At 38.8% G+C, this 25,063-nt stretch overlaps 2 protein-coding genes across 2 annotated transcripts; one reads left to right on the top strand and one right to left on the bottom strand.

The window, feature by feature from the left end:
• Positions 1-5,778: 5,778 nt before the first annotated feature.
• On the top strand, positions 5,779-6,795 carry LOC127254063 (J protein JJJ2-like). The gene has a single exon (XM_051278936.1). The coding sequence runs from the start codon at positions 5,779-5,781 to the stop codon at positions 6,793-6,795; it is 1,017 nt and encodes a 338-aa protein (XP_051134893.1).
• Positions 6,796-12,758: 5,963 nt separating this feature from the next.
• Positions 12,759-15,864, bottom strand: LOC127254059 (uncharacterized). The gene is made up of 9 exons (XM_051278931.1): positions 15,664-15,864; positions 15,347-15,553; positions 15,173-15,262; positions 14,966-15,106; positions 14,557-14,865; positions 14,398-14,460; positions 14,203-14,287; positions 13,204-13,343; positions 12,759-13,113 (listed from the first exon to the last, which is right to left on the bottom strand). The coding sequence occupies exons 1-9, from the start codon at positions 15,862-15,864 to the stop codon at positions 13,096-13,098; spliced, it is 1,254 nt and encodes a 417-aa protein (XP_051134888.1). The 3' UTR covers positions 12,759-13,095.
• Positions 15,865-25,063: the final 9,199 nt, after the last annotated feature.

The following is a 25,063-nucleotide window of genomic DNA, read 5'->3' as shown; positions in this document are numbered from 1 at the left end:
ATATATTAAGTAATTATCTAAATAAAGTATCTAAATAAAGAGTGATTATTATTTTTCATATTTGGATTGATGTGATGTAATCATCCTTAATATCTCTATTGTATATTTTATGGTTGAATTTCTTTTGGATTGAGTGAATAACATACGGTTGAGTTCTTCTTCTTCCTATTAGCCTTCGAAACATCGATCGACTTTACAAAGCTTTCCCCAACATTCATTACCATGTGTTTGGCCAAGTGATAATAACTAGGAATGGCAAAGTGTTAATAAGTAGGAACGTGCGTTCAATGAAGAGGCTGCATTGAAGTGCAGTGTTGACAATGATGGCGCCATTAAATCGGTTCCTGCATATTTTGATGAAAAAAGACAGTGATGTACAAGGTGTTAGAAATTTAGAATCCTGCACTTTTGAATGGCAGCATCAGCAGCGTCTCGAATACAACTACACAATTCAGTTCGTCAAACAGTAGCAGCGCAGAATCGTCACCATCCTCTATACGACACAGCTGCAGTGCAGAATCATCACCATCGACTGTCCAGAACAGCAGCAGCACTGAACTGACGCCAAGAAAACTAAAATCTGTTACAAAAATTTATGAATCATGTGAGTTTGCTTTGTTAGCGGTTGATCCTACATCTTTGGAAGAAGCTGTACAAAAATCAGAATGGAAAGAAGCTATGGTAGAGGAATTGAATGCTATTGAAAAAGACTCCAATTGGGAGTTGGTCGATGCCCCACATGATAGAAATGTTGTTTGCTTGAAATGGGTCTTTTGTACCAAATATAATCCTGAAACTAAACAAAGGCAAGGCTGGCAGACAGAAAAATCTTTGGATGAGTTAAGTTGAATGAGACTTATGTACTTATCATTACAAAGTGCATGCCAACGGTTCCTCATATACAATGGTAAAATATTTTAATGTGCTCAGGTTCAAAACGTTTGATTAATCAGTTGTTGGAAAATCTATTAGTGTCCTTTAAAATTTAGAATTTGAACATGGTCAAGGATAAATGAAATGGCCAAGATAAATGATTAACTGATGAAATTAAGTAATGGGTCAATTATGTAAGACAATGTGACGAATAAGTAGGACTATGGCAATGGGACAATGTTTATTACCTAGCTAAATGTTAAGTTGATTTTTACCCCACAGGCACCCACTCGGGATTGAATCGGAGACATTGCCCTCAAACGAGGAACGTCTCACACTATGATCAACAAATGGCTTCACTCACATGGCTTAGAGCTCATGTGGCAAATTCTTTTATTTTTTTTGGTCACATATATTTTACGAATTTTTCATAACTATTTTTAAAGCAATATTAATAATTTGTTGTAGTAAATTCATAATTAATAAAAGAAATATCAAACGACAACATTGTGTAAAACATGCAAATGTGCAGGGTTGTCATTGTCGGTAATGTTCTTTCATCGAAAGTTGTATAATATATTATTATTATAAATGAAATAACTTTGTAGGAATAATTAGAGGTGGCAAAAATTGGCATGACCCGAAAATCCAATCCAAACCCGGCACAAAAAATCGTGCGTGGGCTTAAAAATAGGCCCGAAATGTTTTTGGTCCGTGCCCGGACCTTTAGAGATCAGGCGGGCCGTGAGGCCTGGCCCATTTTTTATGAAATAAATTTTTGAATAAATACTTTTATAAATATATTAAAAAATAAATATACATCAAAAATTGAAAAGTGTCCTAGTCTAATGGTTGAGTTCTTATTTTATTAGTGTAGGTCAAACCCGGCACGATTTGAAGTGGGCCGTGCTCGCGTCTGGACTCCCAGGCCTGACCGTAAACTGGGCCGGGCCTGTCCCAAGCACGGATAGGATACGGACCGTTCGGGCTGGCCAAATTTTCCACCCGTAGGTATATTTAAAAAAATAAAAAATAAAAACACTCGTATATCTTATTTTTTTCCTTCTAAAAAATTAAGTTTTAAAATAAATTATATAGTAAATCAATTTCATCACTACAATATTCTTTGAATATAATTACAAGTAAATAATTATAAAAGTGGGTACTTACATAGCACTCAAAAATTGAATTAGTTACTTAGACTTGCCTACATTTTTTCCTATTTTATTATTATTTCTAATAAAATATGGTGCATTGCACCGGACAAACATTCCAAACACCCACCATCCCACTTTCTATATAAAGCAAAAAATATTTTGACAGACAGTTCTAATTGTTATCTCATTCTTGCCGGTGCTTATCGATTCATTTCTGCTGTGCATCCGCCCAGCCTTCTCTTTTCTTGAAGCCAAATTGTATGTTTTCATCATTTTATTTGTTTTCGGGTAAAGTTTAGATTCTTGTTGTTTGGTATTGAAATCAACTAGCTTTTAAATTCTTTTTTTTTAAGATGAAACTAATGTAAATATTAAAAGTTCAAATGAGAATGGGTTATTTCTGATGGAGTAGACAATGGAAAAAAAGTAGTCAAAACATGTTTTAATTGAATTACTTTAGCATTATAGTGGTGACTTGTACTACTTTTTTATATGAAAGTTGTAATGAAGAAACTAAGGTTTCAAATTTTTTAGCGTAGTTGAGTGGCTTCAATTTATCATGAATGAGCCCATGTAAAATGTATATAATCACTCCAACGAAACAACTTAGAAGTTAAAAAAAGTATGTAATCACTATAAGAAATAAAAATAACAATTTAGCGAGGGAATAATTCCCTAGCTGAGTGAAAATCCCTCGCAAAACTTTGATTTGTGACGGAATTTGTAAATTAAAATATTGTCTCGCAAATCCTTCAATCTCAACATTCTATGATGCTTCTTTGTCTATGATTTTCTAAAGTGTTGCAAGGGATAAAATATCTAGCTACTGTTAAGTTTAGCTAAAGATTAAATCATTGGCCAATTTCATCTCTAAATCATACTACCAATTATAGTAAAATTACATTAAACTAATTCCGACTAAACACAAATTACATTTATAGGGATTCCAACCAACTACACTGAATAAATTTCAACAAATTATTCATAAAAAATTACATTAATTCAATTTCAAACAAATTACATTAAATCAATTTAAAACATATTAAATTCAACCCATTTCAATATATTTGAACAAAAATGAAAAGTATATTAAACCAATTCTAACCTAATTACAATAATCCAATCCCAACCTATTCCAAACCAAATAAAAAAAATTAAATTCAATCTAATACCACCAATTTTTTTTAAAAAAAAATTACATCAATCAATTTTAAATAAATTATACTATTTTGTGTTTGATTCAATTATCAAACATTAATTAACAGTAGAAAATTTTATAGCAGTTAATCATGCTTTTTGAAAAAATAATCACACAGAAAAATCCATAACAAACTTATTTCTAAATAATGTGTCAAAATTATTGTCTTAATTATATTTGTCAAAATTCGATTATTTGGTTTTTTTTTTTTTTTGGAAAATAATGTGACTAATAATTATGTGGAAAGTTTAGTTCAATTTGTCATATAAGTTTTTGTAAAAAAATTAGCTATGATCATTTTAGGCATTAAATACATTTTATTTGGCTAATACATTTTTATAGAAAATTTTATGACAAAATGGTTAGTCACATATATTTGAAAAAAAATCTCATAAATATTTTAAAAATAATAATAATTTTTTGTTGAGCGAATTCTTAATTAAAAAAGGAATCCAAATGATATGAAGCTGTAAGAGTTGCAAATGTACAAAATTGGGATTGATTGCAGAGAATGTGTTTTTCATCAAAAACTTGTATAATATATTATTATTATTATTATTATTATTATTACAAATGACTTGACATTACTAGCATAATTAAAAAAATAAAAAGAATAAACATATAACATGACATTATTATATATTCAAATATTATATAATCATATATCATATATTTTTTCTTTCATTGAAAAATAATATATGAAATCAAATTTGTATAATTCAATTTCATCATTACAATGAGATTGTGAAAATAATTTACAATTAAATAATTATAAAAGTGGATCAATATATATCACTAAAATATTGTACTATTTGTTACTTTAAACATAAATGTATTTTTTTAATAATTATTTTTAATAATAGATATCACGTGTTCTAACAATAGAAAACCTGACGCATTGCACTTTGACACAAATTCCAAAATCTCAGCCCCTCCCCACCACTACTTTTCTATATAAAACTGAAAAAGTTCTTACAGACTCAACCCAGTTATTTTCTCTCTTGTTGTTCTGTTCCGAGCTCTATCAACCTAACCCTCTCAACCTAACCCTCTCTTTTCTTGAAGAAATTGTATGTTTTCTTCATCGTCTTATTTGTTTTTCCAAGTAGATTTTAGATCTATGTTGTTTGCTTTTGAAATCACCTACCTTTTATATGTTAATTTTTTCTTTTTGTTTTTTAAGATGAGAGTAATGTAAATGTTAAAATTTCAAATGAGAATGAGTTATTTCGATGGAGTAGACAATAAAGTAAAGTATGAAAAATATATTTTATAGAGATGAATTGTACTATTTTTTTATTCCAACATTGTGATGAAGAAACTAGGGTTTCAAAATCAAAGGATGGGATAAAACCCTAGTTTTTTAATTTTTTTCTTGATTTTTAGCACTACATGTAAAATTTAATTGCCATTTAATATTAGCTATAAAACATCATCGCATTAAAATTGTTAGAAAAACTATCATAAAATTTGTAGAAAGGTAATATGTTAGACCAGCTATGCTTCTTGTTTTATAAACTATTGCAAAGACTTTCAAGTTCTTTCAACTTCAACTTACCAGCAAGTCTTATTTTTTACTTAGGCAAGATAACCATAAAATTGTTTGTATGAAAATCAACCATTCATCAGTGAGTCCATTTAAGAACGGAAATGGAAATTGCATATATATTTACAAACTTTATTTTAATGAACTACGTCCATACCGCTTCACATTATTGATCTCTTATTAATATAGTACAATACATACAATAATTGGATTATCCCTCTATAAGAATGTTGCGCTTTAATGCATCCCTTTTTCAAATGGATTCAATTTGTCGCCTTATCTTTACTTAATAAAGGGTATTAATGTTATGGTCTTAGTTGTTCAAAAAATAATTACGATCCTATAAGTTTTGCTCATTTGGAATGCTTATTTCAAGTTGCGTAAAAATGAAAAATTTGTAGATCAAGGGATATCTTTGTTTGTCTATTATTATTATTCTTGTTGTTGTTTTTTATTTTATTATGTTCAATTTATTCTCTCATTGTAATTAAGATTTACAATATTTTTGTTAATCCCCTTAGTAATGTGATATTATCAATCATGAGAATTCTAATTTAGTCTTGCGGAATTGGTAATACTAATATCAAGTTAACATTGAATTTAGATATCCTGTACACTTGTTTGCATATTGTTATTATTATGAAATCGAATATCGAATATACCTAGCCTATATGCTTTCACTCCTGTGAAGCTTCTATACATCCTATTCACTGATTGGTACTTAGAATCTAGGAGATGCAAATCATCAGATTTTTGCTACACTATTAGCAATTCAATCCAAGTTTCTTTTTTCAATAAATAGCAAAGTTGTATTCATTCATTAAATTTTCCATAGATGCATGAAAAAACTTTGCGATTTGTTCTTATAAAATCTGGAAGTTAATCGTGGAATTCGAATGATCATACATCATTTATGTAGTATATATATGCTTTAATTAATAAAGTTTTTTTTCCTTTTTCTCTTGTCTTAACTATGTGTTCGGTGTTTAATAGTAAAGCGAAAAATGGAATGCAACAAAGATGAAGCCACAAGAGCCAAAGATATGGCCGAAAAGAAATTATTGGACGGAGACAATCAAGGAGCCAAGAGGTTGGCTTTGAAGGCTCAAAGTCTCTTTCCTGGACTTGATGGTTTGAGTCAGTTCATCGACGTCATCAATATACACGTTGCAAGTGACTGCAGAATAAATGAGTTTCCCAATTATTATAGCATATTGGGGGTCGATCCATTAGCTGATGAGGATACATTGAAGAAACAGTATCGGAGAATGGCCCTCTCCCTTCACCCAGATAAGAACAAATCAGTAGGTGCGGATGGAGCATTTCAAATACTGTCACAGGCATGGAGTGTACTATCCGACAAAGAGAGCAGAAATGGTTATAATCTGAAGATAAACATGCTGCCTCGGAATCAAAGGGGTAGTGCTGCTTCAACTAGTGCTCCACATATGGATTCCCCAACTTCTACTGATCCAACACGTTTTCGCCCGAGACCAACAGCAAGTCCGCAATACCATTTTGCTGCACCGCATCTGAGATATTCACAATTCACCGCACATGGTGTTCCTTTCCGTCAGGACAACTTTTCAAGATCTGTACCGCCGAGGATTCCTGCATTCGGAGTACCTAATCCATCCCGGCCTCCTAGGAATGATAATATGTCTTCAACACGTACATCTGCACCCAGGTTTTTTTCTTCAAATTCAGCTGCTCACTCTCATAATGCAGCAGTCTCAGTGCAGTCCATGTCGAGTGCTAACCAGGCAAGACCGAACACATTTTGGACATCTTGCATTTGGTGCAAGACGCACTTTGAGTACCGAAATTTGTATTTGAACAAGAATCTGGAGTGTCCTCGGTGCAAACAGGCATTCCAGGCAACGGAGATTTCTGCTCCAAATTTACAAGCTCAGGGCTCACACTATTGGAGCATCACCCATAACTCTGAGGATCTAACAACATTCTTGAGCCGTCTAAGAAGTGTGGCATCCAAAACAAGGGTGGAGGAATCGAAGAAGTAGAGCCATTTTTTACGGTCCTGATTTGTTAGGAACTAGTGTAAAATTATACCGTGTTTTACATAATTTGGATACTTATGCTATTATTATAGATGGGTAGTTTCCTGCAGAAGTTTTCATCAATGTTGTAATTAACAGCTGTAGATTTAAATTTCAGAATATTAACTGTTTGCTTAGCCATGCTCATAATTAGAACTGTCAATAATAATTTCTGATAGTCACTGTCTTGAAAATTTTCAGTAAGCCCACAAAAACAACACAATAGAATTTGAGGCATATTCTCTAACATCTGGTAAGTCATACAACATTTCGAATACTTTCATGTCTACTTTAGACTTTAATTTCATAGTTACAAAACTCTAGTAGCAAGTTAAAGAAGGATAACAAACAGTCAAATTATCAAAATTTCATGCAAGAATTACCAACAGTGAATCAAAGGAAAATTTCATGAAGCTAAGCACCTGATAGCGAGCAGGATGAGGGGGACCAGCCCGTGGTCGAGGCTGCTACTGAGCCACGACCCCTGTTTGTCTATCGTCGGCGGAGTCGGGCTTGAGTCCATTTTCGTGGGCCGGTTGATTTAATTATTATGGGTTATAGTGTTTTTTTAATTTCTATTTTTGATAGTTAATCTAGCATTTATATTGTTAGGATTAGGGTTATTGTTTGTGATCACAACATTGAGTAAATTAGGAGCCTGGAGGCTTGGCAGACGTATGTTGCGTTTGATTGTTGCTGTTCATTATAATTTTTTTCTAACAATTGGTCCGACCTGCCGGATTCCGACCCGCCGTAATGTCGACTACTCGTTCCGCCGCTGAGAGATTGGAGAAACTGGAATCTGATCAGGCTAATATGCTGCGCAGGATCACTGAAAATTACGGACAGATGTTGGAATTTACATCAGGGTTGGTGGAGAATACCACCAAATTGCAGGAGATGTCGACCACCCTGGCCGCGCTGTCCCACGCGATTTTGGGCCCTGGTGGTGCGCCGGATCAGGCCGCTGGCTTGCAGGAGGGGTCAGCAATACACGCCGCCCCGCCCCCAGCTTTTCCTGTGCCGCCAGCTGCCCAGGCAGAACCTGCCCTACCCGCTGTTGTGGTGCCGCACGTTCCCCCTGCACCGTTACAGTTACCCACGTTCGACGGCGTGGACCCGATTGCCTGGTTGGCCCGCGCCAATCAGCAGTTTGAGTTGCACGGGACTTTTGAGGAGTCTAAGATTTCGGCCGCTGTGGTGGCTATGGATGGTGCTGCTCTGCGTTGGGTCACCTGGCTGCGCGCCCGGAAGCCCAACGTGACTTGGAACGAATTCTCGCAAGCCCTGGTAGCGAGGTTCGACTCCCGATTCAAGGGAAGCTCGTTCGAAAGGTTAGCGGGAGTCCGTCAGATAGGGATAGTTGAGGATTATGTGAACGTGTTCATACAGCTCGCCGGATAGGTTCCGGGGCTGTCGGATGCCCATTATCTCGGCTATTTTTTGTCCGGGTTGAAAACTGCTATCAGCAACTCTCTATGTCTGCTCTGACCAGCAGACTTGGAGACCGCGATGGAATTGTCACGAGATATCGAGGAAAATCTGAATTGGCCAGGGGGTGATAGGCAGTTCAGAGGTTCGAATAATTCCGGGCAGCGGCCCTTTAATTCCTCGCGTCCACTCAGCGCCGGACAGACCAGCACAGTACCCGGACTGTTTGGGGGTAATTCCGCTAGTCGTCTGTCTCGACCGTCGGAAAAATCGGCAGCAGCCACCCCGGCAGCATCTGAACGATCGACTGCGCGTTCGCGATTTACCCGCGTAACATCGAACGAGATGGCAGACTTAATAGCAAAGGGTTTGTGTTGCAAGTGCCGCAAGACGTATACGCTTGGTTATGCGAGAGTTTGTCCACTCAGGGAGTTGCGGGTTTTATTTGTGGAGCCGGATGAGGAAGTGGATTTTCAGAATCATGAATATTACAAACCTACCGGTCAAGAGGAGCTCGCGGAGGAGATAGGAGAAGGCGCGGAGGAGAAGGGTGCCTTACCTGTCTTTTCCATGGCTGGATTTTCGGATGCAGGCACTATGCGCATGCACGGGATCCTCCACGGATGTACGATAACAGTGTTAATTGATAGTGGTGCTAGTCATAATTTCATATCTTCTTCGCTGGTTCCATTATTGCAGCTTAAGCCGGATGAATCAGTCAAATTTCGGGTGCAGTTGGGTGACGGACACCGGCAAAAGTCGGCGGGTTTATGTCGTGGGGTGTCGATGACTTTGGCGGGGTGCGAGCTAACTGCGAATTACTTTGTGTTTACATTAGGTGGTGTCGATGTTATACTGGGAGTGGCGTGGTTGGCGACTCTTGGAGATGTGAGTGTTAATTGGGAACGAATGTCTATATCGTTTCTCCAAGGGGATCAGCGAGTCGTTTTACGGGGTGACCCCACCCTTAGTCGTAGTTCCGTTGGGCTGCGCACTTTGGTTCGCACCAGCAATGTGGAGCTTTGGGCAGTAGTAGTTGATGCCGACGCGGTGAGGTTTTCAGAGGCGGAGCAGGGGCGAGTGAAAGAGGTGTTGGAAGAGTATTCCGAGGTTTTTGTGGAACCGTTCGGTTTACCGCCACAGCGCTCCACTGACCACAGAATTGAGCTTATCCCAGGCTCACAACCAGTATCTGTGCGGCCGTACCATTACGGCCATCTCCAAAAAGATGAAATAGAGAAACTGGTCAATGATATGCTTACAGCTGGGGTCATTCGACTGAGTTCCAACCCCTTCTCTAGCCCAGTACTGTTGGTGAAAAAGAGGGACGGCAGTTGGCGATTTTGCGTTGATTATCGGGAGTTGAACAAAGTGACGGTACCCGATAAGTACCCGATCCCTGTGATTCAGGAATTGCTAGATGAGTTGTCCGGTGCAGTAGTCTTCTCAAAGATTGATCTTCGCTAAGGTTATCATCACATCAGAGTGGCAAGACCGGATATTCACAAAACTGCCTTCCGGACCCATAGTGGTCATTACGAGTTCTTGGTGATGCCGTTCGGCCTCACCAACGCCCCAGCTACCTTTCAGTCCGCGATGAATGAGTTATTCCGCCCATTCCTGCGCCAGTTTATCTTGGTTTTCTTTGATGACATCCTGGTGTACAGCAGAACTTGGGAGGATCATCGGGCACATTCACCAGTTCAAGGCCAAGAAGTGTAGCTTTGGGTGTCTGAAAGTGGAATATTTGGGACACATTATCTCGGCAGCAGGGGTAGCAATGGATCCTAGCAAGGTGAGTTCAGTACTTGAATGGCCGCATCCCGAATCGGTTTGGGACATCAGGGGTTTTTTGGGTCTCACGGGGTATTACCGGAGGTTTGTGCGGGGGTATGGATTGATAGGGAGACCGTTGACGGCACTACTGAAGAAGGCAGCCCCCGCAGTGTTTGAATGGCCCCCGGAAGCCGAAGCTGCTTTTGTTCGCCTCAAAAAGGCATTGACCGAGGCTCCAGTTCTTGCCATGCCTCGATTTGACCAACCCTTCGTGGTGGAATGCGACGCGTCCGGGACGGGTGTGGGAGCTGTCCTGATGCAGGAGCGTCATCCCGTGGCGTATTTCAGCAAGACCATGGCTGATTGGACTCTCACTAAGTCCGCCTATGAGCGAGAGATGATGGGATTGGCCCTCGCAGTCCAGCATTGGAGACCATATTTGATTGGCCAGAAATTCGTGGTGAGGATGGATCATCGGAGCCTGAAATACCTACTGACTCAAAAGATTGTCACACCTTCACAGCAGTTGTGGGTGGCAAAGCTTCCCGGGTATGACTTTACTATAGAATATAAGACGGGAGCTTCGAATGCAGCTGCGGATGCTTTGTCTCGCAGGGGGGAGGAGCTAGAGTTGGCGGCGGTGAGTGTACCGGGATGGTTGGGGTTGGACGAGGTGCGGTCCGAGCAGTGGCAGGATGCTTCTCTTCGCTGCATCATCACCGCGATTGAAGCAGGTCCAGACAGTAGTCCAGGTTATGAGGTCATCGGAGGGTGTTTATATTACAAGGGACGGTTGGTGTTGTCGGTGGGGTCGAGATGGATTCCACAATTGCTGAGGGAGTTTCATGATACTCCAGTGGGCGGCCATGCAGGTGCTTTCCGCACTTACCAGCGTTTGGCGGCAAATGTTTATTGGAAGGGGATGTTTCGAGAAGTGCAGAGTTATGTGGCTCAATGCTTGGTTTGCCAAAAAGCTAAGTATCACACACTCACACCAGCAGGATGGTTGCAGCCCCTGCCGATTCCTATGCTTGTTTGGGAGGATATATCTATGGATTTCATTACTTGTCTGCCAAGGTCGAGGGGATATTCTTCTATTCTGGTGGTGGAGGATCGGCTCTCGAAGTATGGGCATTTCATTGCCCTGAAGCCGCCTAATACAGCTCATTTGGTGGCGGAGGCGTTTATAAGAGAGATAGTTCGATTGCACGGGATACCTCGGTCGATTGTGAGTGATCGAGACTCCATTTTTATGAGCTCCTTTTGGAGGGAGTTGTTTGTCAGATCGGGAACATCTCTGAAGTTCAGTTCGGCTTATCACCCAGAGACCGACGGCCAAACGGAGGTGCTAAATAGGGTGGTGGAGACCTATCTGCGCTGTTTTACTTGTGAACAACCTAAACAGTGGATGCGGTGGTTAGCTTGGGCGGAGTACTGGTATAATACATCCTTCCAGACCGCCGCCAAGATGACACCCTTTGAAGTGATTTATGGGAGAGAACCGCCTTCGATCCAAAGGTTCTTTCCGGGAGAGTGTAAAGTAGCAGCCGTAGGTGAATTGTTAGGAAGCCGGGATAATTTATTACGGCGCCTGCGCCAGAATCTGGAGGTAGCTCAGCAGAAAATGGTGACGCAGGCGAATAAACATCGGCGGGAGTTGGAATTTCAGGTGGGGGATAAAGTGTTCTTGAAGGTGCGTCCATTTCGGCAGTCTACTTTGCAGAAACAGCCGCATCATAAGCTCGCTGCAAAGTTTTATGGGCCATTTTTGGTGGAGAGTCAAGTTGGTCCTGCTGCTTACCGCCTTGTGCTTCCCATTGGCAGCCGCATACATCCAGTTTTTCATGTGTCGCAGCTGCGATGTGTCGTGGGGGACCATCCGGTGGAGCAGGAATTGCCGGCTACCTTGGAGATTCCGGTAGGGCCGGTATTTGAGCCTGAGGAGGTGTTGGCAGCGCGTAATGTGGCCAAGGATGGGAGTGAGGAGGATCAAGTGTTTGTGAGATGGGTTGGCCAGACAGAGGATGATGCGACATGGGTTGATTTAAGCGAGTTTCGACGTCAGTTTCCAGACTTCAACCTTGGGAACAAGGTTTATTTTGAAGAGGGATGGAGTTGATAGCGAGCAGGATGAGGGGGACCAGCCCGTGGTCGAGGCTGCTACTAAGCCACGACCCCTTTTGGTCTATCGTCGGCGGAGTTGGGCTTGAGTTCACTTTCGTGGGCCGGTTGATTTAATTATTATGTTTCATTAAGTGGGTTAATATGTTCTGTTAATTTCTATTTTTGGTAGTTAGTCTAGCATTTATATTTTTAGGATTAGGGTTATTGTTTTTTATCACAACATTTAGTAAATTAGGAGCCTGGAGGCTTGGTAGACGCAATACTAAAAAAACTGTTATCTACTAAAAAATTGTTACGAATATTTGTAAGGACATTGAACCCGTAATAAAAAATATACTTTCCTATAGTCACGGAACAACCTGAAACAACAAATATCCAAGGACCACTTTTTGTCACGGTATTTCATCCTTTTGTTACGCAGAAATAGCATGCTATGAAAAATAGTAGTTACACTGCAATTGAAATTGTGCATAACAAAATGACCTGATGTGATCTCTCCAATACCGAAAGAAATTCTGTACACACATAATGCTATAAACATCATCATTGGCAATACTTGCAAACATTAATTCATAGTAAAATCTGAATCCCAACATTAAGGCACATGGACAACACTGTTTTTACTGGACAATCTCCATATCTCACAACAAAGTAAAGCAACCCATAAAACAAGCCTAGCAAGCACTACACAGCAACATCATGTTCCGCAAAACGGGCGTAACAGTTCAAACACCAAACCTAACAATAAGCAAATACGGATATCCATCAATCCATAACCACATCTTTCACCACACGAATTAAAACTCCAATGGTCTATGCATCCATTCCACATATAGTTCACACAGCCTCAACACAATCCATCCAAAAACAGGTACGACATACAATCCATAAGACAAACGGGGCAACTAACATGGGTGAATCGGTAGATACGCTTCAGGGATGGTGCATGAGCTGCAATTGCCAACACAAAGATTAGTTTAAGTCATATTTCTTATTAAGTTTGGAAGGCAATACAAGAAAGGTATGAAAGTAGATCCGTACGTCCTTGTAGTTCCACTCAATAGGATCTTCACCAACGACATCGCAAAGGGTAGTCGCCACAGCAATGGTCGGCAAAATAGGGGGTGTGTCCGAGACTGAGTCAGATGTCACGAAGACTTTGACTAGAGAAAGTGTGTCACCTACAACATCAACAAGTGCAATTTTTGAGTATATTGAGTCGTATATATCAACAGACGTTCAAACTGTATGTATAACATGCCATAACACAGACATTAGAAGTGTAAATCTTTGCAACTAGAACAATACGAGTATGTATATTCAGATATGTCATACAATACATGGTATTATATCCATGAATTAGGTACCAAAGCACATTATATCCTAATTTCCTATGTGATTGCAGCTCGATCTATAAACCAATCATCCTCCAATAAACAAATGTAAACCAGCAATATCATGTAAAATATCAAATAAAAAAAATTTCGAAGTTCAATATCCATATGGCAACCCTCAAATGGGAGGGCTCCATGTATGTGTCGTAGTACTATGTCTCAATGAAATTAACTACCATTTATGCACTAAATACGAGCAGACATCCGCAGATGCAGTTCCAAGTTCAGAGTACCAACCACTGATATATCAAATTATATGTACCAAACTCATCCCTAACAAGAGATACACCTTGGCGGCAAAGGTCTACATAGGATTTCAATAATAAAGTCAACTTTCAACATTTTTGGGGAAAGTCATAGTGTACCCAAATAGTGTAATAGCAGCGTAGCCATAAACAATGTGATGTAAAAGTTAAAAAATACCAGACCAACACAGGAGTCGGCATAATACCACTGATTTTACTGCCCCTATATTAATAGTGTACATAACATAAGCAAATCCACATATCGTAACATTGTATATGTCTAGACTCAAGAAAACCATGATCATTTGCAGTATGAGGCTCGAACGGTCACAAAACCTATGATCCCTCGCTGAGGCATATTAAAAGTTCCAAAAACAAACCTTAAAGACAATGGCACCAACCTGGCGCAGGGGGGCAGAGCAGAAGTCCCTCCGCAACAACTTTTTTCTCACCGAAATGGGATAATAGAAGCACATGCGTGCCGACCTACAACAAAATATTACAGATGAGTTGGAAACATAGTAGGCTATCAAGAGTAGCCTAAACTAGGCACTGCACTGATTACTATGAAACTTCAGGGTTTGACGGAATCATACCGTCAGACCTGGCTCGGACATATGCCTGGGAAGCTCAGAGACTGGATAAATACGAGATATGCCCTATCATTTATGCACATATCATGGTAAATTCTCATATTAGCCATCCAAATCTCATGGGATACTCATACGAAATGTACAAATATTATGAATACTTACTGTCTGGCCAATAACTGCTTCGGAGTTTCTGTGCATGAATGCATACACATCAGACTTGATAGTTTTGAACTCAGCCATCATTGCCTTCAACTCTGCAAGTCCATTCTGCATTTGTTCCCACCCTTGCTGGAATGCTACACTATCTGTTAAACTAGTTGTTTCGCTGCAGGGATGAGCTGAACTTGCCGCACTGTCGACCTTTGACTGCTTCTTAATCTTTTCCCCAAGGGCCCGTCGGTACAGAGTCTCCCGAATAGACGGAGTCCGTCCTTCAGGGGGAATCTTGTTTAGCTCATTCTGTAAATATGTCTACGAGAAAAGATTTAAGTAAGGCCGAACTCGCTTTTATTGTTAGAGAGGTACATAATGTCTGAATTGTAACTTAATTGGTAAAATAAATTTATTATACCAATATCTCCTCGGTTTCTTGGTCGTCCTTCCCCTTGCCTTGTGTTCGACTGATATCCAAATCTCCAAATTGTCGGGGTCCTTCCCCTTCGCTTTGATCTGCAGCAACACAAGGCCTTATGTCATTGAAAAACACAAGCAACTATGTATTGAAGAATGTAGGGATGGAGCATAGCATGACTAATAACTTAAACATAATGAAAGGTACCTCATCGGCGAGAGTTGTGAAGGACTTTCGCCCAGTACGATGCGGAAAGCTTCTTTTCTGTACATTTGACGCATTTTTCTTGGATCGAAGCTACGTAAATTAGAATTATTTAGTTCTCACCATAGGCCTGTGCAGATATAACGTATATTAATTTGGTTGGTCGCTATTGCATACCTTCACGTTTTCGTCGCGCCAGTACTCAACCAACTTTGGCCACTGATCGGGCACGATCCTACTTGAAGGAACCTTCTTCAATGCTTCCTTGTCGTCCTCAATCGGATTGAAGTAGGTTGATTTGATTATGTATTTCCAATGCCTCCAAACTTCCCTTAGGTCAGCCATGACCACTTTCTTTACTGAGTCTGGTAATCCGCTGTTACTCTGCAATGACATTTGACATGGTTATCGCCCGGTACAAACAAGATAGTAGGACCATGTATACAACTATAATAAAATTAAAGAAATTTCATTTTATATGAACATTGCATCACCTGAACCTCCATCCATGCACCTTGTCTCTTCATCTCCGGTATTTCAGCAAACGTGAGGTAATGTAGAGGAAGTCGAGCTCCGTTGCGTGCAATGACCCCAATAGTTGTCTTGTACTCATTTACGTCGGGTCCAACAATACTTTTACCATCAGGCGATGTGAATACAAGCATCATGTGATCTTTTCCCCATCCACGCGACATTCTTGCCGCCCCTCTCCCTTTTTTTTTTCTTGGACGAACCAAATGGTACAAATAAGAGATTACACGTTATTGTAAGGAGCGTATGTAGAAAATTTGAAATCAATTAATGCAAGACATAATCTTAGAAGCATAATTTCCAAACCGCTATCTGATGTTATCTCATCCAATCGTGCCATATCGCCCACCTTCGTTCCTGTCATCAGAGCCGGGTTGGAACCTGGTTCTTCACCCAATAATGGCATATCACACTCTGCAGTCCCCATGTCCTGTGTCGGTGGAAGTGTCTCGTCATCTGCTTCTGTGGGGGGGGGGATTGTATCATCCTCATCCTGTGTCGGTGCCGTCGGTTCAAGGACTGATGGGATATCCCTAACATCATGTTCCTGTTGGGGTTAGTAGCGTCAACCTATAGTAGTGTTGTACTAAGAGTTCAAATAAGGACCAATTTCCGTAATAAAGCCACATTACCTCCAAAATCCCCTCCGAATCATCAAGCATTGGCCGTCGAGTGGAAGATGTTGTTTTGTTTCTTTGAGCACGAGCATCACGCTCTTTCTCCCACTCTGATGTGATGGAGCGAAGTCGTTGGAGCAATGGTGAGACCCGAGATCCCTTCCATTTCATTGCTTTCTTCGTGGTTTTGTGGATAGGTGATGGATTTATACTAGCCCGATTAGTTGCCTCTACGGGGCTGTTACGTGTAGAAGCCCAGGTAAAACATCTTACGGGAGAGACAGCCGGATCCTGTGACCCTCCTATAGCACCACGTTGAGATTTTGCCATAACCTGCAAGACACAAGCGTTAGGAAGCTGTATGGACCACCATATTAGGAAGAAGTCACAACATAGAGACCGCAATTAATCCATGTAAAGTGATTCAACATCCGGAAATCGAAAACAGAGCTTGTGAAACGACATGCGCGTCAGAAAAAGGTTAACTATTACGTAGCATTATATATATGACACTAGCATTATACTTTTTCATAGCATTAAGCCACATGGTTTAAGATAAGCCGTCCTCCCCACTTTAAAACCTTAAATGGATGCCCCCTAAATAGTATTAAATGGATTTCTACTCCTCGTCACAAATTCTGATCGGCCATTTGTAGACACAAGGCAAATTTCTCACTATTCTAAATTTATTACACTGAAACTAAGAAGAAAATACAACAATGTGTATGCTAAAGATGAAGGATATGTAATGCTATTACGTCAAATTTAATATAATTAAGTAAATAATTACTTAATTATGAACATATTACATTACATGCAGTTCTTGCCTTATCTCCACACAAATATTAGAAGTGGCAAGCATATGTTTACCATTGTAATCATGAAAGGCAAATCTGATGGAAATTCGTTAAGCATGCACTTTGAGTTAATTGTCAATGCATAGATGTGTTTTGAAATGATGAAATTGAATATGTTATTCAGTTGGTGCAGATCGATGAAGAGAGTTTCCCGTGCTGTAGGATAGAATTCATGGTGATGATGATTTTCAATCATGCCGACAAGGAACATGGGTCCTCTATATGTTGATTACACCCCAAGTAGAAACCCTTAAAAACAAATATGAAATAATTCTGAAATCTGATGGAAAAAAAAATGTTTCAGATTCGTAGGAATGCACTTAACACTTCATTGCACCACCCACCCAATAAACAAACATCACAGAAAAGTTGCTACACAGTGGCATAGCATCAAAAACAAAGCAGACCTTTTGTTAAACTCAAAGCTGGGTATCCTGAATGAGCACAGCACGCCTGCATTGACACACGGTCACTTGCTATAAAAAAACATAAGTTAAACATGCACTAATTTTCAATGAAAACGACGCAAAGTATTACATTAATTAAACATGCACTAATTCACAATATGCATTCTCTGTTTTAGGACTGAATTAGAACCATATATACCACTTTTAATATTATGTGATAATGAAGGGGCTGAAACTGTATAACACCCTGAGAAAAACCTACAGTAGATTAGACCCCCTCCCCTGCTTTCTTCTTTATTTTCAAAATGGGCTTTCAATTATCTACTCAATTATACAACCTAAAAGGGTGAGTTAATCAATCAATCAATCAATCGTTGCAACCAAGCAAGCACATGCGGAGATTATATGCCACCGAGGAGTGTGCAAAGCATCTATCTTTTCATCTTTAGTCCTAATCGAACAACTCTATTTAAAGAGAGCAGAGCAGAGCACGCAACAAACATGGAATCTAGTAGTGTAGCCAGCTGGGATCCACAATCTTCCGAATTGAAGATCCCACGCACAAGTGCATACAGATGCAGAAAACCAATGAAGCAGTGCCGTGCAGAGACCTCCACAGAAAAGCAAAATCAGTAAGGTTTAGAAGAAAATGAAGAAGGCAAGAAGCAATCTATTAAGATCCATATCATATGCAGCACGATTGTACAGTTCAATGCATCTCTTTTCTATGAACCAAAAAAAGAGAAAAAAGCACAGACAAATAAGGTAAGGATAGAGTGTCACAACGTCAGTACTGAAGTAGAATAAAGACAAGCAAATCCCGAGTTGAAGCAGAGGGCGTGGCCCTGCGTACATAACAACCCTAGTTAAGTCCAAGCACAGTAAACACATAATCCAAACGAACTTCTGCTCCTGCTCCTGTTTCTGCGCCTTTCCCTAATGTCATCGCTGCATAGTAGAAACAAATGCAAAAATAAGTGGAATGCTAGTAACATAATCATGGATGCATCAAGCATGATGGCAGTTTAGCAATCGATCATTGGGTACATAGAAGATTTCATGGAATTAGTAACTAGCAGTAATGCAAGATATGACAATTTAACAGATCAAATCGGTGCTATCGAAATTTCTTATAAGTCAATCGTTCACATAGTAAGCAAAGATAGCAAGTACGCAAATAGCACCTACTTATGACTATTCTACAGGTTTCAACACAACCCTACTGCTGTTTATGAAACTCCAGATTGAAGTCCATTACACCACCACCCGAGAAAACATAGACCACTTAGAAGCTTTGCACAGTGGAAATGCATTAAAAAGAAATCAGACCTTTCATTAAACTCAAGTATGCTTATCCTAAATTCACACTGCACGCTTTTGTCTCCATAGTTTAGTATCCTGTAAGAAAAAAACACAAGTTAAATATGGACTCATTTTCAGTAAAAATAGCACAAACTACTACAAAAGTTAAACACGCACTATGTTGCAATATCCATTACTTATTGTAGGATTGAATTGGTACCTATATATCACTTTTAGTATAACATGCTGATGAAAGGACTGAAACTGCAACATAAGCCTTTGAATTAGTTCCTTCATTAATTTATCATAAGTTACTGTTGTTTCCCCTATAAATTCTAGGATCTCGACACTATGTGAAATTAACACACATACTAAAACCACGCCGCATATTTTTTCCCCAGGAATACATTGTTTCATAAGAAGAACGAGGTTATTCACATTGTTTAGAAACAAATGACATTTATGTCTATGCAAGGCATATATTGTGTATTCATAACTAACACAAAATCTTCACAACATAAAGGGAAAACCGACGTTGTATACCTCCCTAACAGGAGTAACAAATATAAAAAAATGGCCAAATACTTTTCGATAGTCGAAAATCTTTCTTATGAAACCAGCAAGTATGTACTATTACATAAAATGTGTGTCGGGTCTCATACCAACTGTGTATTTAAATTTGAGATCAGAATCGGCTTTGATGTATCCATTTCCACCCTGATTTTAGGTGTTTTGTATGTTTAAAATCATCATTATCATGTTCGTCATCTAAACTCTATCCTAACTAGTCGTGGCTCTATTTAAGTCTAAGATACAAGGATTAAATACATTATACAACATAGTGTTAGTTTTTTCAACCATTTAGATGTTTGCAAATGAACAATGAGATACTTGAAGCCCATAATCATGCAGGATTTAGATAAGATGACCTCCAGTTTTACAAGGTATTCAGAATTTTCTGCAGCTAGAAGATAAAAAAACTAGATACTAGGGTAGTACACATTTAAGGAATTTAGCCAAAATTACATAACACCAGACCTGAGAAGGAGAGACTATAGAACCAGTAGGTTTGAGCTGGAGAAAACTTAAAGAAAGAGAAATATGCTTTTCGTATCCTTATTTACTCAGTAAATACGCACTAAACCGCAAGAAATATAACTAATTAACAAATAAATTCAGGCTTTGTACAAGCACAAGTTATACAATAAATTCGCAGAACAACAATATATTGTAAGATCGGAAGTATAAACAATGCTATTTCAATCCATTCATAAAGATGAAATGGAAAACATATCCAACACTATTACATACAACATTTAAGCGGAAATCTGAACAATTATCAAGTGAGTTGTGTAAGGTATCTCCATTCGTGATCTACATTTTGGTTTAACCTATTATGCTTTATCAATCAGTATTCATTTACTAAATTCAAATCTCTTCCCCTTTTCTCTTTTTCTTGTTTATTAAATCCAAATTCACAAGCACCTGTTGAGCTGAACAAATTGATTTCTCAATTATACAAACTGAACATTGAACTACACCTAATGCCATCACTTCATCATTCGTATGCCAAACTGACTAGGCGTATGAATCACACTAAGAACCCTACTGATTTTATGTTTTCCTCATTGAGTAGCAAATATCAAACAGTAAAAACATAACAAATCACCATCAAAACTGCAATTATCCATCGTTTCCCTAACAAAAACCAAAAATGCCCACAGCACATTACATCCAATATTGAAACCCAGAACGGCAAAAAGTTGCAAATAACCTAGGGCAGCCCGCTGTGCAGATTTCAACTACGGAATCTCGTTCTAAATTTAGTTCAATTAAATCATACCAATCACCGGAGAAATCCTAGAGTCTTACTAGATATCATCAACAAACGATCTTTCTGCAAAAAATTTAAAAAAACGACATCAAAAGCTTGCTCTATACACAGACCTGAACAAAGAGAAAGCAATCATGGCATACCCAAACCCGTATGAACCTAAAGAAGCCAATTTTTTGTGTTCCTCAAAATATTAGTTTGAGAATGCAACGGACGAAGAACCGTAGGTCCACACTGAATCTTATTGGACAAAACCTAAACACCTTACCTGAACGCCGGCGCCGGAGTAGCTTGTCAATCCAACCAATTTGACGATGATGGTTGTGTCGGTGGAAGGAGGGGGGAGTACAGTGCAGTGCGAGGGAGGTTGGAGAAAAGCGCGAGGGGGGAACAATGTGTGCCCTAATTTCTATATTTGAGATTTTTGAGTGAAGACTTACCAATGTGTGTTTATATATATATATTTTAATTTTTTGAAAATTTCAAATATTAAATTTAAATGGAAAAAAATAAATTAATATCATTAGTTATGAAAATTGATCGTAACTAATATTATTTCGACCAAAGTTTTCCTTCTTCTTAATTGTCACATAATATTCTGCGTAACAATTGTGCCTGAAACGTTGACCGAACAATAATTGTTTTGTCGCGGTTTTTATCGTAACCAAAATATCTATTTGTTACGATGATATTGTTACAAACCCTCAGCCAGTGGTTAATACCCTGTTTTTTGGTAGTGACGTCTGTTGCGTTTGATTGTTGCTGTTCATTATAATTGTTTTCTAACAGCACCGCAATGAACACTGCTGATGACACGCATAAGGGAAACCAAAGCTGCATAATTCGTCTCCCTCCGTATATCAATCTGTAAAAATTTTGGAGAAAAAAGTTTTCGAGTATAATAGAATATTTGGAGAATGGTTTCTAAAAAGTACATGTTGATCATCTCTAGACTCATCATCTTCATCTTGTCTATATGTTTAGGCTCATCAACTTCATTTTCGACTCTACGTTCGGAGTCATCATCTTCTTCATCTTCCGACTCATCATTTTTCCAACGTGGTGCCATGAAATCCTTGATTGAGTACCATCTCTCATAGTGGCTGACAAAAATCTTAAGGGTCTCAGTTTCTACACTTTCCTGTTCCTTCCATATTTGCCACGCTGAATCAATGGTAGATTCGCTGCATTTAACCAAACTAATTGCACGTTGTTGGGTATGATAGATGGTAGAAGAACTTGCAGAAAAAAATATTACGTGCTGCTCACTATGCTTTTTTGGATAAGTTCTTTTTTTTTTCACATCAATGAAGTAAGGAATACATCCATATGTATAACCAAGAGACTTTCTAGACAACTCCATAGGATTCTTGATCTTCATGCCATTACTTCAGGGTGTTATTATTATTGGCAATTACTAGAACTTAAAGTTCATATTAACTATTTTGAAAAAGTTACAAATTATTGTTTCAACACACGTAACGTTGGAATGTCTCCAATGCCTAAAGGGATTCCTTCCAATGAGTATAAATAACAAAGGTGAAGCTTCTCAAGTGTTGGGAAGTGTATCTGATCAGCTACCCATTGCACTAGATTAGTACTAGCTATATATGGTCAGTTCTTTCAATCGAAGAAATTCTCCATCAACTGGATTCCATTCAAACCCTTCTGTCAAGTCAATCAATTCAAGTTTCTCAAGATTGGGTAATGACCCGATGATCGACAATTCACTCCAAGGAATTCTGCATCTGCATCCCTTCAAAGCCAAATCTTTAAGTGAACTCGGAAATGCAATGTTTTCGAGGGCATGTGTTATTTTTCAGTGACTGGAGTTTCTGAAGTAGGACAAGATTACAAAGAGAATGCCCCGGAAAAGCTATACTTTCGTCAAACTTAGAGTCGTATGTGATCTTAAGTGTCTTTAGATCTGGAATTCTGTCCAAGACATTGTCAGTGCACTTGAGTAGTGTATTACCGAAAGAGTCTGCAGCTGCTTGAGAATAATGGCGCCTTCCCCCTCGACATGAGTAGCGACAGGATCCGGCAAAATAGCGTCACCGACATAAATGTGCCTAAGCTGTGGCATTTCCCATATCTCACTAGGCAAAAATGTCGCTCTCGACCCATCATACACATCTATTTTTAATGTCTGAAGATCCCAGAGAATATGTTATCTTGGCAATAAATGTCTCACCATTGCATAACTATATAAAGAAATTAATCAAACTTGAGTATGATGCAGCAATGCTAATTTTTCATAGTCCTCACAGATTATCCCCACAAACCTTTCCTTAGTAACTTGAGAATAAATCCTTCTGCAAGCACCACAAACAGATGGAGAACGAGCTGGCGATGACAGTGAAGGGTATAAAAGCACAACTTCCGCGACATCTCTCTCATTTCTATAGCCGAGTGCTTCGCCACAAAGAAAACATGAACTTTCAGGTGTATTTCACGACGTGCACCCTTGGGGATAGCATAAGCCTCTCCTTGTCAAATTCTTTATGGTAAAAGTATCTTAAAAGATCATGAATACCACAGACATCTATTTCACCACTTGAAGTCAGTTCATAGATAAAAATTAGATTTCTAGCAATGAGTTCTTTGATGAATTCCATAGCAATGTCCTCCAAACTTTTCTCACCCACAGTTCTTATTAATCCATTAGCAATCCACCTCCGAATTAGGTCGGTGACACTAATCTTACGATCTTCAGGATAAGAGCCGAGATATAGGAACATGGTTTGAGATGAATTGGCAAATTCTTATAATCGATGTTCATCATATCCTGAATTACCAAATGAACTTACATTTTCTGCAACATATTCCCAGTATTCTCGGGACATGTCGGATTTTGAAAGTAAGCCACCAATTACAATAATTTCCAGTGGAAGTCCTTTACATCTTTTCACAATATTCCTTCCAGATTCCTCCAATTCTGGGTACGGACAATCTTCTTTCTCAAAAATTGTATGACAGAATAAATTCCAGCTCTCATTCGCATTTAAAAATGTCATCGAATATGGGTTAGGGCAGGCTAAGGAACCAGCCATCTGAGAAAGCCTTGTAGTGATCAAAATCCGACTTCTATTACAATTATCGGGGAAAAACCTCCTTAAATCATCCCCTGCTTGCATACTCCAGACATCATCCGTAACAATCAGGTACCGATGAAAACAATTCTTTGTGCAATGTTTCCCCCATTTTATCATCATCAGGTGCTCCAACTTTCATATCTTTTAAAAGACTTAGGATAATGTCCTGGACATCGTACAATTGTGATATTGTACACCACATACGTCTATCAAAGCGTTCGAGAATATATTGATTGTCAAAAACAGCTTTAGCTACACTAGTCTTACCGATACCCCCTATCCCAACAATAGGGATGATCTGGAGCTCAGGTTGGCCTCTAGTCAGCACATCCATAATCGCGACAACTTGCTCATCCAATCCCACGATCGTAGTCTTTCCACCGGACTTAGTTTTCAATGAAGTTCCCCTGCTCACTGTCATTGAGTTGCCACCATCCTCAGATACTTTGGGTTGCTTTCCAAATCCATCATCCACCACCAACAATTTGTTCTTGATGACGTCAAGCTTTCGGATTACTGGGTTGAATTTGGAACAGCCCGAATCAACTTTCACTCCAGTTAATCAAACCTGAAGCTGGTTTACTACATGCAAATCAATGATTTCTTCTGCTTTGAAGGCAACTTTAGATATTTGCCTCCACAAATCATCGATACTTCGCCCTTCGTTTGGTGAGTGTACTTCAACAAATTCCAAGAAGAAATTGACAATTTTTTGGAAAGCTTCAATCCGTTTTATGTCCACATGAACATGATGAAGCTGAGCTTGGTAATGAATATTTTCAAGGACATGGGTAAGAGAAACCAATGATGCATAGGCAGCTACAGACATCTCTTTAAATCTGAAAACTTTCAAACTGTGAAAAAGAAAACTGGAGTTTTCTGGGATGAAGAAGTAGAAGAAAGAGAAACATGATTAGAGTGAATGATTAGCCTTTGCCATAATAATTTTAAAGTTACAAAAAGTGAAGATCGTATGATGTAAAGGAAGAGAAGAGATAAGGTGGCGATGGAATTGAATAATTGAAAGATCCACACTGCAATTAGAAGTGGTAGAATAGAGTATCAAATTATTCATCATATCCTGAATTACCAAATGAACTTACATTTTCTGCAACATATTCCCAGTATTCTCGGGACATGTCGGATTTTGAAAGTAAGCCACCAATTACAATAATTTCCAGTGGAAGTCCTTTACATCTTTTCACAATATTCCTTCCAGATTCCTCCAATTCTGGGTACGGACAATCTTCT

The sequence above is a fragment of the Andrographis paniculata genome, unplaced genomic scaffold (genome assembly GCF_009805555.1).
Source record: "Andrographis paniculata isolate CXL003 unplaced genomic scaffold, ASM980555v1 Contig52END, whole genome shotgun sequence".
Classification (NCBI taxonomy): domain Eukaryota; kingdom Viridiplantae; phylum Streptophyta; class Magnoliopsida; order Lamiales; family Acanthaceae; genus Andrographis; species Andrographis paniculata.
This window is presented reverse-complemented; position numbering and strand designations above follow the sequence as displayed.